The 15,800-nt window shown below is 40.4% G+C and overlaps 1 protein-coding gene across 2 annotated transcripts in view; it reads left to right on the top strand.

The window, feature by feature from the left end:
- Nucleotides 1-15,598, top strand: part of LOC129776263 (fasciculation and elongation protein zeta-2) — a 130,093-nt gene extending 114,495 nt beyond the window's left edge. For both annotated transcript variants that reach the window (XM_055781810.1, XM_055781811.1), the window contains exons 4-5: nt 15,111-15,197; nt 15,257-15,598. In XM_055781810.1, coding sequence (XP_055637785.1) covers nt 15,111-15,197; nt 15,257-15,339 — 170 coding nt within the window. In that variant the 3' untranslated portion in view covers nt 15,340-15,598. The remainder of the gene's footprint in view (nt 1-15,110; nt 15,198-15,256) is intronic.
- Nucleotides 15,599-15,800: the final 202 nt, after the last annotated feature.

The following is a 15,800-nucleotide window of genomic DNA, read 5'->3' as shown; positions in this document are numbered from 1 at the left end:
GGGCTATATTGTGTTTTTGAGAAAATCTTTAGTTTTGCAACCTCTGGTGGCGCGATAATTCCATTCGTAGTTCCTGGAGACGGATGGTCTCTCAGAATGCTTTTGAGTTGTTCCTCCGAGTAACTTTCGAAGTGGAAGATGTTCCCGTTTAATCCTGGAAATGCAGAAAACATTATGTGAGGACTTTTATTTCTTTTATTTCTCCGATGAACAAGATGATGTCATCCCTATAGACGAAGCATCGGAGAACAGAGTCCATTAACCTTTGAAATGTGGCAGCATTTCTCAGCCCAAAAGGCATTCGAACGAATTCGAATTTACCTCCATCCACGTTAAAAGCTGTTTTTGCATTATCTTTTGGTTCGATCTCGATTTGGTGGAAACCACTCGCGAGATCTAGAGCCGTGAAATATTGGACTTTTCCCAGTCTATCCAGAATTTCGCTTATTCCCGGAATTGGGTATCCATCTGCAGGAGTCTTCTCATTTAGCTTCCTGTAGTCGACAGATATCCGGTACTTTTGTTTTCCTGAACAGGATTCTCTCACGATTCCTGTATCTAGAAGTTTGTTTTTTTGTTCCGATACCACATTTCTCAAATGATATGGGTATCGATGAGTTCTTTGGTGGATAGGGGATTCATCAGAGGTTGGGATTTTGTTTTTTATTTCGTGAGTAAAGGATAATCTTTGCCCTTCGTGAAAAAATACGTCTCTGAAAGGTTGGAAAGCATGAATTAATCGTGACTTCTCCTCCTCATTTAAATGGTCGCACCGAAGATCTAACCGTGCTGGCTTTTGCGATTTCAACATTTAATTATCGTTGCAGAAAGGTTCGAACTTTTGATTAGGTACCTGTGATTTATTTGAAATGTGTACAAGAGCTACGTTGTCTTTAGCAGAGTACAATCCTGGTTGTAGTGCTATCTGCGGTGTTAGGTTTATTTCGTGGTCAATAAGGAATGTACCATTTTCGGTGGTACCGAGGGGAATTATATTGTTTAGATGGATATGGAGATTTACTGATGAGGGGTATGTGTATGTGCGACCTCTATTACCGAGGAATCACCCAACGCGCTCTGCGGAGCCGAATCACTCCTTCGTCACTGTTGGTATGCCAAAGGAGCGATGCTTGTTGCTGTACGACTGGATATGGGTACCGTGCGTGTGTATGTGCATCAAGTATATCCGTACAAGGTGGGATATTACTGTGAGGCATAATAGGCGATATCGGCAAAGTTATTATTATAGCTTATGGTGCCACACAGGTAATATTTCGAAAATGCAAACGTTCTATTATTTATTTTCATTTGGTGGCCTTCAGTATCAATGATGGCGTTCATTTTGGAAAGGTTTTCGTATCCAATCAGTCCGTCAAAGAACTTATGGAACTTGAAAACGTAGTACGGCAATTTTTCTGAGAATGCTTCAGAGGAAAGATTAGCATGGATCACTTTGTTAATATAAAATTAAATGGTTTTTGTTCGTAACCAAGGAGGGATTATTAATAATTTTGTATATTTTTATATATTCTGGATTGATATATGATTTATTCGCTCCCGTATTCACAAGGAAATTCAAAATTTGGAGGTCGGAAAACGAACATATGGTATGAAGTTCAGGTTTCTTCGTTTGCTTTCCTGACTTGGTGAAAATTCATCTCCTCTACATCGGCGTTCTCATCGGGGGCATCGTTCTCCCGTTCATGATCGGAGTAGACTGAATCGTCTACTTCTTCTATCTCATTATTGTGAGCTTCCATTCGTTCCTTTGGAACAAACGGTTGTCTTCTAAATGAATTGTTAGCGGGCGCGTTTTTATACTGGGTGTTCGGTTGCACATTCATTCGCGTGGTTTGTTTATTATCACTGCCACTTTTATCGTAGCCGTGGTTGTAGTTCCGTTTATATGAGGTGTTGGGTTGCATGTTTGTTTGAGCATTTTGCGGCTTGTAAGGTTTTGTATAATTTGATTTGGTCTGGATTGATTTTGGGTGAGGCCTTATTCGCGTTTCCGCATTTTGGTTAAGCATTTTAGCTTGGTAAGCTTCTTCCAAAATCTTTTACTTTTGAATTTCGAATAATGGAACCAAATGGTTCCTGGATATTGTCTAAAAGTTTTGCCACCGTTATGATTTCTATGATTTCGTGGCCGATCAGTGGGTTTGATTGGAGGTTTGCTTTTAACCTTATATTTGTCTCTTTAATTTCTTTATAAAAACGTATATGAGTTCTGTCTCCCTTCCGGATGCGGAATAGGGAAGACAGATTTGTGGTGAAGTCTTTTTCATCACCGTAGTGTTCTGTTAGTACTTTTTTATACCTTCTATCGTATTCGGGTTGCCGTTTGCACATAACAATGTGCGGGCTTCCCCTTTAACTTTGTTTTTTATTGCCCGTAGGTACAGGCTGCTTAGGGAGTTTCCCCCGTCTTGAAGTTTGACTTTGAAGTCATTCTATAGGTCGTCGACCTCTTCCAGCCAAGCTGAAAGTTCTTTCTTATTACCCGTAAACTCGGACAGGTATTTAAATGGGTCGGGGAGTTTAAATGCATCTCCACCGCCCTGCAAATTTCTTTCTGCTAGTTGAGCACGCAGCTTGTCGAGCTCAGCTCGAAGCTCTATTAAAGGGTGTTTGGATCAAAAAGTGGTCAAACCAAATTGCGTGTAAAATTTGTTTATTAAAAAAAATCAAAGTATCTTTCTTTTTGAAGCTCAATATGTATAAAAGACGGATAAAATACTCAGTTAAGATTCCGGTCGACCTAGTCCAAATTGGCGAGCCTTTCGTTTGACGCCTGCCATCAGATTTTGTACAGTCACCTTATCCACTTTCTTCGCCGCAGAACGCCAGTTTGCTTTGAACTGCTTCTCGCTGCTAACAGTTTTTTGGGTCCTCTTAAGGTTCTGCTTAACTAACGCCCAATATTTTTCGATTGGGCGAAGTTCTGGTGTGTTGGGGGGGTTCTTATCCTTGAGCACAACCTGCATCTTGTTAGCGGCATACCACTCCATGGCCTTTTTTCCATAATGGCAGGATGCCAAATCCGGCCAAAACAGCACAGACAAGTCATGTATCTTCAGGAAAGGCAGCAAACGCTTTTGAAGACACTCTTTCACGTAAATTTCCTGGTTGACGGTCCCGGTTGCATCGAAAATTTCGCTTTTCAAGCAATTGCCAAACGAGATATTTCTTGGCAAACTTTGGTAGTTTAATATGCTTGAAAATGTCTGCAACCTTTCCCCTTTCGGTTGCTGTATAATACTCTTGTCCAGGAAGCTGTCTGAAGTCTGCCTTGACGTAGGTTTCGTCGTCCATTACCACGCAATCAAACTTTGTCAACAATGTCGTATACAGCTTCCGAGACCTTGTTTTTGCCGTAAGGTTTTGCTTATGGTTGCGATTTGGAGTCACTACCTTCTTATAAGTCGATAGTCCGGATCGTTTTTTAGCTTCATGCACGGTTGTAGACAATATTCCCAACTTATTTGCGACATCTCGAACAGAGAGGTTGGGGTTGCGCTTGAAAGCGCTAGCCACTCTTCTGTTCGTCACTCCGGCTCCCGGCTTTCGATTTCCCCCAGATCCAGGCTTTCTAGTTGGCGATAAACGTTCCCCGAACACTTTTTCATTGGGTGACGGTTGATTTGGCCACATGCAACGATTTTTCTATTTCTGCGTGCCTGTAGTTTGGATTTTCACGACCCATGTACAAAATTTTGATTCGTCGCTCCTCTTGCTTTGACGCCATTTTGATAACTTAAGATCTAATGTCAAAATCCAAATAGAGGCATCATTCTACACACACACACACCTACAAAATGAGAGGTGATCAGGTTTTTTATATGAATGATTAGAAAAAATACGGCGAATTTAAGTTGACCACTTTTTGATCCGAACACCCTTTACTTGAGCGTTTCGACGCTCCTCCACATTTCGTGCGGAGATCTCATTTCTGGGCTCCGGCACGAAAGTTTTAAGTTGCTCGATTTTTTTGCACGCGTGTCTGCTGGCATGATATATATATAATATATGTATAAATTTTGTATAAACAAATCTTGAATTGGCGGCTCCGCAAAGCTTATGCGATTGAACCTTAGAAATAAATTAATTGAAAAAAAAGCCCTCGGGTAATAGGAGCTGAAAAGAATCCTGTCCAGACTGAGGACTGGTTACTGCTCGGTCTCACTTGGATTCAACAGAGGACCTTTCCATCTTTTCTGCGACCACTGCCAAGTTCACAACTCCGTCGAACACTTCCTGTGCGGTTGCCCCGATTATGATGATCTGCGAAATCTTCATGAAATCAGCGGGAGTACACGAGATGTCTTGAGCGAGAGTAGCAGCGCTTTTCTGCTACTTAAAAGATGCCGAACTATTTTTCAAGATCTAGTTTCTGAACATTGGATCAGTCAAGATGATCCTTGTTCCTTCCCCTCCAAGATGAAGGGGAATAAGAAGGCTTCCTCTCCCACTGGTCTGGACATCCTTGCCATCTGGTCTAGCAAGCAAACAGAAAGTTTTTTTTGTCAAATTATGTTTTGAAAATGGTTTCATATGTGTTTATTTTTTGTGTCATTTGAAGTCCAACTTCAACTGTAATAATTTTATGTGCAATAATTTGATCTCAAACCTTACGGCAATACCGTTGATAAAGAGTCGAGCTAGGCCAGGAGGCTGAAAGCCTCTCAAATGAAGAATAAAAAAAACAATAAGAAATCAATGTGTCATGGAAGCGTGTGTGTAAAAATTCAAAATCATTGCACTGTCTACCTTTTTATCGGAAATAAGCAGTATAACTGAACAAAGTATGAAAATTATCCAGTTGTGCAATTTCAAACGTGCTGCCTGGTTATCAAATTTATATTACTTGCAGATCCGTGCTGTACTCCTACCAGGATTACCTTGTTTGAGACAACAAGGATTCCACTGAGGCAACATGTAACCTGAGGCATTTACACAGTTGTCCCATCAAAGCCATTCTTCGACATAATTGACGTATTGGAAAATGTCGTCTTCTTACCCAAAACCAACGGAACGAAAAGGAGAAGTTCAGACCGGCAGTTGATAAGCCTAACGTTCATCCGTGAATCAATAAAAAGTACCTAAGACTTATTGATTTTGCAACCTTTCAAGAACACAGCCAAACGTAGATCTTCTTCCAGCAAAGCCTCCAATATCGTTACGCCTGGAAAGCTCTAGGAATTCTGTCAAAATCTAATGAACCACAATGTGGGCTTTACAATGCTTAACAATGCTCTCGAAGAGACATTTCATTTCGAAATCTGTCTATCAAACAAATCGCCTTCCTGGGCACCCACCTTTGCGAGAGTGTCCGCCTTCTCATTGCCAGGAATTGAGCAATGAGAGGGGACCCATACATAGGTTATCTAATAAGATTTTTCGATCAGCGCACTCACCGACTGCCAAGTATTGCTTGTTTCATCGACAGATCGTATTCAATTGAGAAACTGCTGATGGTGAAGTGAGCACGGTCTGGAGTAAACGATGAAAGACAAATATCTGACGAAATAAAGTGGTGATAAATTCTTATAAACCGAGATTGTATATTTAGATGATGAATTTTTTTAGAGTTTTCAATCACAAGTGTGTTCCGCTTTTCACCAGTATTCTGAGAGAAAGTTCCCAGAATCGGTTCTATAGAGGAGTTGCTCCTGCCAGAACATCGACACTCATGTTATGCGTTGAGTGCATACGACCGAGAGCTACACTCTGTCTAACTTCTATTAGACCACCCTGATTCTATTTCGTTGCAACACAAACAGTTAGAATTTCAACAAGATACATTCATACATTGTTGACTGCTTAAAATAAAGTTTGTTTGTTTATTTATTGTGCTTAAATATGATAATTTCAGCTGTCCAGTTTCTATAAGACCATTTCAAAATTCATAAGTATTATCAATAAAAGTATTATCACTAGAATATAAATTGAAACATTGTTTGTTTACAATGACATAAAGCAGCAAGATAATCACCTGGTCTTATAGAAGTTGGACAAAGTGTATACGCAGACAATGATATTGAATTCGTTCCAATTTTAGAAGGTGACTTTCAGCTGCTGAGAGAAAGCAGAAACAGCCATACTCTAGAATAGATAGAATAGGTGTTTTATAAAGCGTTATAAGATCTCCCGGATGAGCTCCCCACGACGTGGCGCAAATCGAGCGGAGAAAGTTGACCCTCTTTTGACATTTTTGCTTCAAATATGTAATGTGGGTATTCCAAGTGCATTTTGAATCAAACTAGACACCAAGGTACCTGAAGGGTAATGCTTCTGCCCAAAAGCTTAAGTTGTAATTGGGCTGGGGACCGCTTTCGAGTAAACACTACCAGTTCAGTTTTCTGCGGCGAGAATTCGATCCCTAAGTTCCTTGCCCAGGAAGCCAAGTTATCTAGGGAATTTTACAATGGTTTTTGCAAGTGTTCGGCATGGGGACCTCTGACGGAAACCACACCATCATCTGCAAGCTGTCTTAGCGTGCATTGTCCTGCCAAACAACTGTCAATATCTTTCACATAAAAATTATAAAGAAGGGGGCTGAGACATGAGCCTTGGGGTAGACCCATATAACTATTTCTGGAAGTTGTCAGTTGTCCGAGGGTGAAGTTCATTTGCTTTTCTGACAACAAATTGTACAAGAAGTTATTCAAAATTCCAGGATGTCCACATCTGTTCAGATTGTCTGACAGAAAAGCTCCCTTAATATCCAGGAATACTGTAGCCAGTTGCTCCTTGTACGCAAAGGCCAGTTGGAAATCTGTAGAAAGCAACGCTAGACAATCGTTTGTTCCTTTGCTCCTGCGAAACCCAAATTGTGTACTTGATAGCAAATCATTTGTCTCGATCCATTGATCGAGTTGATCGAGCAATCGGACGGTATGAGTTATGGTCAGACGCTTGTTTGCCAGGCTTTTGAATTGCTATTACTTTGACCTGTCTCCATTCGGGTGGAATAATGTTATTCTCTAATAGGGAATTGAATAAGTCTAGCAATCGTCTTTTCGCGATATCAGGAAATTTTTGACATAGGACTACGTCTAACCGGAAGATATAGGGGGTGAAATGGAAATCTAGGCACTGAACAAGTAGGAAAAAATGCAAGATTTGGAACGCTTATAACTCGAGCATTTCTCAATAGATCGCAAAAGTTTTTGCATCAATTGATAGGAAATATATCTACGCATCTATCATAACGAATAACATTTCATTTTTCTTGAGATAAATAATTGAATAATTGTGAAATATCAAGCATTGTCAAAATGCACTATGTGCCCATTTTTGATTGGTCCATTTTGTGCTCCTCAAATCGTACCGACCAAAACGGGCAACCAGAGCAGCAGCGAAATAGAATGAAGCACGATTGGAAAGGAAAAAGAAAAAAATGAACGAAACATTGGTCGCAGTCTCACACATGCGTAATTCTCGAGCCAGCCAGTCAGCTTAAAAATCCCCGCTCCGCTGCCGTAAGGATCATTCTCATCCAAATCGTACACCACATCGGTTCGCATCACAACACATCAACAAACCAACCCAAGCAGCCATGTCTGGACATGGTAAAGGAGGAAAAGTGAAGGGAAAGGCAAAATCCCGCTCGAACCGTGTTGATCTGGAGTTCCCCGCAAGGGTAGCTAGGCCGAGCGCGTTAGTACCAGTGCACCAGTCCACCTAGCCGGCGTTATATAGTTTCGGCCGCCGAAGTGATCGAGTTAGCTGGCAAAGCTGCTCGCGACGATAAGAAAACCCGCATTCGGAACAGAACACATTCGGTTCGGTGGACATCAAGACAACAGGCAGTTGCAGCGAGTGGCGAGTGGCAAACGCAATCGCAAAACGGCATCAGGTAGCAGAAGAAAAAAGTTTGTTCTTTATACAAACTGCTTTGGTGACAAATCCAGAACAAGGCGGCATCGAGGGCGTTCGAATAGGTTTTTTTTCAAAACCACGAGTACAAAGTTTTCTAAATTGGAACCATTCCATAAAACAAGGCGCTTTTCAGGGCCCATAAACCTTCCAAAAAAGAGTTTAGGAAATACAGTTCAATACTTTCTAAAACATTATCCAAAATAATAATAAAACACAAATTGATTTTTTCATAATTTGTTTGCCAGGATCTGATGAGTATGTGAATTTGGCAATTGTTCTGAGCTTATTGATAGTTGGGAACTTTCCAGATTATTCAATTTTCACCAATTCTTAAATTGTTTCCAGATTGAAAGTACAGTAATTTACAATTAGTTCGACATTTAGCTAATTGGACGGACATGTAATGCGACTTATTTAGTTGGACATTTTTGTAAACATAGAGATCCAAATTATGACCTCACATTGAAAGTCGAATCTGTACCACTGTCATCGCAAATGTTCAATTACAGGTTAAAATCGCCTCCAATGCGACACTGAGTGGCGCTTCGGCACGTCGCATTGAATGTAATTTACTGTACAACATGTCACAAAGCTGGATGGGAAGAAATTTTCCAACTGTGAAAGCTGTGGCGAGTGGCAACAAATCGCTAAACAGGAAGGTTTAGCCGAACAAGATGGGGATATCGAGTGATAACAAAACAATAAACTCTTTAGATTGAAGATAATTTTGTGATCCTGAAAAGGACCCTTTTTAGCCTGCATGTGAATCCAACGAGCGAACAAATCATAATGAATGTATTTTTTTGCCATCGCTCCCTTTTAACGCTCATTCGTTCGTCTCGTTGGACTCGCCTCTTTGGCTGAGTCTGCCGATTTGTCTCTATCCTGTGAGTGTGTACCGCTAGAGTATAAAACACGCGGACCCCAAAAAATATCTTATTTTCTTTCAACCCGTAAACCCGTGTGGTTGTACGGCATCGGCATCGTGGACGTAACAAAGGAGGACAAGTTAAGGAAAAGGCAAAGTCTCACTCGAACCGTGCAGGTCTCCAGTTCCCTGTTGGTCGCATTCACTGATTGCTCCGCAAGGGTAACTAGGCCGAACGGATTGGTGCCGGAGCACCAGTATACCTAACAGCGATCATAGAGTTTCGGCCGTCGGAGTGCTCGAGTTGGCTTGCAAAGCTGCTCACGACAATCAGAAAACCCGCATCAAGAACAGAGCAGCTTCGGTTCGGCACTCATCAAGGCAACAATTAGTTTCAGTGAGTGGCAAAGTGTTTCTCCGGCACGTCGCATTAAATGTAATTTACTGAACAACATGTCACAAGCTGGATGGGAAGAAATTTTCCAACTGTGAAAGCTGTGGCGAGTGGCAAACGCAATAGCTAAACAGGAAGGTTTAACCGAACAAGATGGGAATATCGAGTGATGAGTGATGTGGTGTACGATTTGGATGAGAATGATCCTTACGGCAGCGGAGCGGGGATTTTTAAGCTGACTGGCTGGCTCGAGAATTACGCATGTGTGAGACTGCGACCAATGTTTCGTTCATTTTTTTCTTTTTCCTTTCCAATCGTGCTTCATTCTATTTCGCTGCTGCTCTGGTTGCCCGTTTTAGTCGGTACGATTTGAGGAGCACAAAATGGACCAATCAAAAATGGGCACATAGTGCATTTTGACAATGCTTGATATTTCACAATTATTCAATTATTTATCTCAAGAAAAATGAAATGTTATTCGTTATGATAGATGCGTGGATATATTTCCTATCAATTGATGCAAAAACTTTTGCGATCTATTGAGAAATGCTCGAGTTATAAGCGTTCCAAATCTTGCATTTTTTCCTACTTGTTCAGTGCCTAGATTTCCATTTCACCCCCTATATCTTCCGGTTAGACGTCCTACATCAAAAAAACCAAAAACACTTTGGCGGAGGAAAAAAAGACGGGTGGGTAATGTCGGGGACATAACCGGAGTGACGTAGGACTATACAAAGGGGACAGCTTTTGTTAAATATATATTTTAAATATATTGTTTTATTTTCTTCTCCTACGTGAATACCTACCTATCTACCTGAAAAATGGATTAGTTCACTGTTTACTATTTATGAATATGTTGATGGTTCTGAAAAGAACCTTTGGTGTTGTGTTTTTGTTATCACTCGATATTCCCATCTTGTTCGGTTAAACCTTCCTGTTTAGCTATTGCGTTTGCCACTCGCCACAGCTTTCACAGTTGGAAAATTTCTTCCCATCCAGCTTGTGACATGTTGTTCAGTAAATTACATTTAATGCGACGTGCCGGAGAAACACTTTGCCACTCACTGAAACTAATTGTTGCCTTGATGAGCGCCGAACCGAAGCTGCTCTGTTCTTGATGCGGGTTTTCTGATTGTCGTGAGCAGCTTTGCAAGCCAACTCGAGCACTCCGACGGCCGAAACTCTATAATCGCTGTTAGGTATACTGGTGCTCCGGCACCAATCCGTACGGCCTAGTTACCCTTGCGGAGCAATCAGTGAATGCGACCAACAGGGAACTGGAGACCTGCACGGTTCGAGTGAGACTTTGCCTTTCCCTTAACTTGTCCTCCTTTGTTACGTCCACGATGCCGATGCCGTACAACCACACGGGTTTACGGCTTGAAAGAAAATAAGATATTTTTTTGGGGTCCGCGTGTTTTATACTCTAGCGGTACACACTCACAGGATAGAGACAAATCGGCAGACTCAGCCAAAGAGGCGAGTCCAACGAGACGAACGAATGAGCGTTAAAAGGGAGCGATGGCAAAAAAATACATTCATTATGATTTGTTCGCTCGTTGGATTCACATGCAGGCTAAAAAGGGTCCTTTTCAGGATCACAAAATTATCTTCAATCTAAAGAGTTTATTGTTTTGTTATCACTCGATATCCCCATGTTGTTCGGCTAAACCTTCCTGTTTAGCGATTTGTTGCCACTCGCCACAGCTTTCACAGTTGGAAAATTTCTTCCCATCCAGCTTTGTGACATGTTGTACAGTAAATTACATTCAATGCGACGTACCGAAGCGCCACTCAGTGTCGCATTGGAGGCGATTTTAACCTGTAATTGAACATTTGCGATGACAGTGGTACAGTGTCGACTTTCAATGTGAGGTCATAATTTGGATCTCTATGTTTACAAAAATGTCCAACTAAATAAGTCGCATTACATGTCCGTCCAATTAGCTAAATGTCGAACTAATTGTAAATTACTGTACTTTCAATCTGGAAACAATTTAAGAATTGGTGAAAATTGAATAATCTGGAAAGTTCCCAACTATCAATAAGCTCAGAACAACTGCCAAATTCACATACTCATCAGATCCTGGCAAACAAATTATGAAAAAATCAATTTGTGTTTTATTATTATTTTGGATAATGTTTTAGAAAGCATTGAACTGTATTTCCTAAACTCTTTTTTGGAAAGTTTAATGGCCCTGAAAAGCGCCTTGTTTTATGGAATGGTTCCAATTTACAAAACTTTGTACTCGTGGTTTTGAAAAAAAAACCTATTCGAACGCCCTCGATGCCGCCTTGTTCTGGATTTGCCACCAAAGCAGTTTGTATAAAGAACAAACTTTTTTCTTCTGCTACCTGATGCCGTTTTGCGATTGCGTTTGCCACTCGCCACTCGCTGCAACTGCCTGTTGTCTTGATGTCCACCGAACCGAATGTGTTCTGTTCCGAATGCGGGTTTTCTTATCGTCGCGAGCAGCTTTGCCAGCTAACTCGATCACTTCGGCGGCCGAAACTATATAACGCCGGCTAGGTGGACTGGTGCACTGGTACTAACGCGCTCGGCCTAGCTACCCTTGCGGGGAACTCCAGATCAACACGGTTCGAGCGGGATTTTGCCTTTCCCTTCACTTTTCCTCCTTTACCATGTCCAGACATGGCTGCTTGGGTTGGTTTGTTGATGTGTTGTGATGCGAACCGATGTGGTGTACGGTTTGGATGAGAATGATCCTTACGGCAGCGGAGCGGGGATTTTTAAGCTGACTGGCTGGCTCGAGAATTACGCATGTGTGAGACTGCGACCAATGTTTCGTTCATTTTTTTCTTTTTCCTTTCCAATCGTGCTTCATTCTATTTCGCTGCTGCTCTGGTTGCCCGTTTTGGTCGGTACGATTTGAGGAGCACAAAATGGACCAATCAAAAATGGGCACATAGTGCATTTTGACAATGCTTGATATTTCACAATTATTCAATTATTTATCTCAAGAAAAATGAAATGTTATTCGTTATGATAGATGCGTAGATATATTTCCTATCAATTGATGCAAAAACTTTTGCGATCTATTGAGAAATGCTCGAGTTATAAGCGTTCCAAATCTTGTATTTTTTCCTACTTGTTCAGTGTTCAGCCTAGATTTCCATTTCACCCCCTATCTTCCGGTTAGACGTAGTCCTACGTCAAAAAACTTCGCTAGTTTAGATTTGTAGTAGAGGCTCGAACAATAAGCGTCCGGCTCTTCCAACTATCTATTGAGGAATGATATACCCGAGGGAAAATCGGGGTTGTTCATTGTTTCATGAAATATTATTAATTCAAAATTGAAGGATAATATTTCATTCGATAGGGTCGATCCCTGTAGTAAATAGTTCTACTGAAACTTTCTATGAATCAAATGGAAGCAAAATAATCAGGTTTGGTATATATTTTTATAATCTAAAGAAACTTTGAACTCAAACCAAAAACGCTTTATTTTTTCTTGCAATGTCTTTTGTCTACAACGCACTTACACATCAAACTAAAAATATGTACGTACCATATCCCTAAACTAGAAATTTATATCTTAAAAATGATGTATTTTTTATTTTCATGTCATCATTTATATCGAAGCTAAATTTCGACCCTTAACTCCTCAATCCTCTCCCAGAGTTTAAAGCCTTTTTAATTCCACACAATTGGTTTTTGTACGCTTCAAAAACTCGAAACGTTCGGCATTGATGGAGCTCATATCATGGCACAATATACAATCCACTTCAAGGATTGTTGTTTGCTACTACCAACATCTCAGGAAGCATTAATATTTCCAGATGGCCAGTATACTTCTGAAATAAAGCTGTGAACGTAACTTTCTAGTATTCAATATGTATTCTATTTGATAGCAAGTCTATTTCTTTGGAAGTGTTTAAAAAATCGTGAACTAAAATTGTATCTCAAATTTTTTTTAATCCTTTTTTATACGATTGGCGCTACTCGAGATCAATCTTCGGAGTTGTGTGGTTCATATTCGCAGATAACAGAAAAAAAGTATTACAAGTATTTCAAAATTAAACTCAAACCATATGTTTTGGGTTGCTACTCTTTTCTCTGCCATAAAAACTCAATACGCCACAACAAAGCGTGGTAGGGTACAGCTAGTGAAATTTGAAACAAGATAAATTCAATTCAGTTATTTCCTCAATTATTCTAGCGAAATAAAGAAAAATATCCACGCTTGTCGACGGAGAGGAAGGGCGGAGTCTAAAATCGTGCGTTTTTAGGCGTGCAGCCCTTAATAGGCTGTGAGTAAAAAAAATCCGGTTTGACAGTTGCACCAAGACGAGGTGGCAGCGTATTGTCCAACGCGCAAATGTCGCAAATATAATTCAATCATCGTGACAAAAAATGAAATCGGTGTTCATTCCAGAAGGCGACAAAGTAAACGAGGAGGTTTACATCGGGATTTTAAGTAAGCATGTTCTTACGTGGATCAAAGAGTAGTACGGCCCGAATTTCAACAAGATGGGGCTCCCTGCCACACCTCGAATCGCAATCAGAAGTGATTGTAGGGATATCTACCATTCTGAGCGAAGCGAAGTAAGCATGTTCTTCCGTGGATTAAAGAGTAGTACGGCCCGAATTTCAACAAGATGGGGCTCCTTGCCACACCTCGAACCGCACTCAGAAGTAGTTGCAGGGATATCTACCGTTCTGGGCGAAGGATATGTGGTCGCCATCCAGTCCCGATCTTAATCCGCTCGATTACTCAGTATGGCGGCCAAGGCCTGTTTTGAACGTCACCCGAGTACATCAATTTCCTTTAGTCGTAGACCCAAATTTAACTTTGAACAACAGTTTGAGCTATTAAATAACGAGACTGCGCGCCTGGGGGGGGCCCTAGAGGGGTGGGGGGAAAACGAATAGTGCGTTCGGTAGCTTGAAGTGTCTGCTATAAACGTACGAAAACACGTTTTTGTCACTATAGTAGTTTGCGAGCAGCAGTGGTTTGAATGGAATGTGATTTGTAGTGCGCGTCGGAAATCATATGTGACGAAAAACACGAACAACAACGCACCTGCCCATAACGCGCTGTCGGTGAAGCAATTTTTAGCCGATAAGGGCATTCCAGTGCTCGAACATGCCCCGTACTCGACAGATCTAGCCTAATGCGACTTTTTTCTATTCCCCAAGATCAAATCCGTGTTGAAAGGTACCCGATTTCAGTCCGTAGAAGAGGCGAAGGAAAAAGCGACGCGGCTTTGAACTCAGAAACGATCGCATCGTGGCCGGGGATCTAATAAAGCGAGAATTCCCTAGTAAATTCTTGGCTAATACTGACATAGGTATTGGGTTCAATTACCGATCGGTCTAGGGTCTTCCCAGGTTGGAAATTTCCTCGACATGCCATGGAATAAATACGTTCATATAATTGCTTAAATAGTTCTTTCGATTAGTAATCTATGCCTGCGAGATAACCAGTCCGTTTTCTTTTCAATTTAGTTTGCCTACTGGTCAGTTGATGGAAAAAATATAAATACTGTAAAATAATTATTATCAATAAGATAACTCGTCCCACTCAAACTTTTGCAGGGGAATGAGGTGGGACTATCATCATTTATATAAAAAATCCTCGGACAAACACTGACCCGTACGTGGAGAAAAATGGATCCAGGCTACATTATTAGAAACTGCCGTGCGTTCCGGAAGCGTGTGGAGGCCGTAATTGCAACAAGTGAAACTCGATCGATGATTAAGACAGTATAAGAATTTCCAAACCACCGGAATTTTTGAGATGTTTTTTTTGAATTTTGACATTGTTCAATGGTGCACACATTATCGGTATACGGTAGTGGACGAAGAGCGCTAACAGTTTCAAACTGAATCATGGTTTTCGTAAAAACTATGCACAATATTCTGACGTTATTCACATGTATATTTGCTAGATGTTATTGGCGTTTAGTCTATTATCTATTAACAATTTTATTTTTTTGCAGGACCTGAACCGAAATATTTGACAACTGTTATACCTTATAACTTGGATAACGCTCCAGATAATCAAACGCTACAGATTTTGATTAAAAGTTAGTATATAGAAGGCTATATAAACCTCGAAGTTATTGATTTTTTGTTATAATTTCAGTTTTAAAGGCCATCAATGAGGACAGTCCAACAGTTCCAACTTTACTAACTGATTACATTTTGAAAGTATTGTGTCCAACATAATTTCTGCCTGGAATACTATATGATTAAGTGTATTTACTCAAACATTACATAAAAGCTGCTGATTACAATGCTTGATTACTAGCTTTATTCTGAATGTCTTTTGAAGGTTATTCTCTAAAATAAATGTAATAATAAACCTAACATGTTCACATAGCATAGATTTTAAGTTGCGCCTTGATGCTGATTTCGCTGTTCGTAGCGATGTTCTGTAATGAATCTATTAAAAATAAACGAATAAAACATGCGTTGTACTACGAAATACTCTATCATTTGTATAAGATTTTTTTCGTATTTGCGGTAGCGTGGATGTAAATTTGATTGAAACTTATTTTAGGACCTTAGAGTGATGAATATAGCGTGCACAGCGACGGTGAAAAGTGATTATTTCTGTTGCCATTTTATGTTTTTTTATAGTTAAACTACGTTAACTAAAACTAATAAAATTCTTATTCCAATTCTTT

Source organism: Toxorhynchites rutilus, chromosome 3, assembly GCF_029784135.1.
Source record: "Toxorhynchites rutilus septentrionalis strain SRP chromosome 3, ASM2978413v1, whole genome shotgun sequence".
Classification (NCBI taxonomy): Eukaryota; Metazoa; Arthropoda; class Insecta; order Diptera; family Culicidae; genus Toxorhynchites; species Toxorhynchites rutilus.
This window is presented reverse-complemented; position numbering and strand designations above follow the sequence as displayed.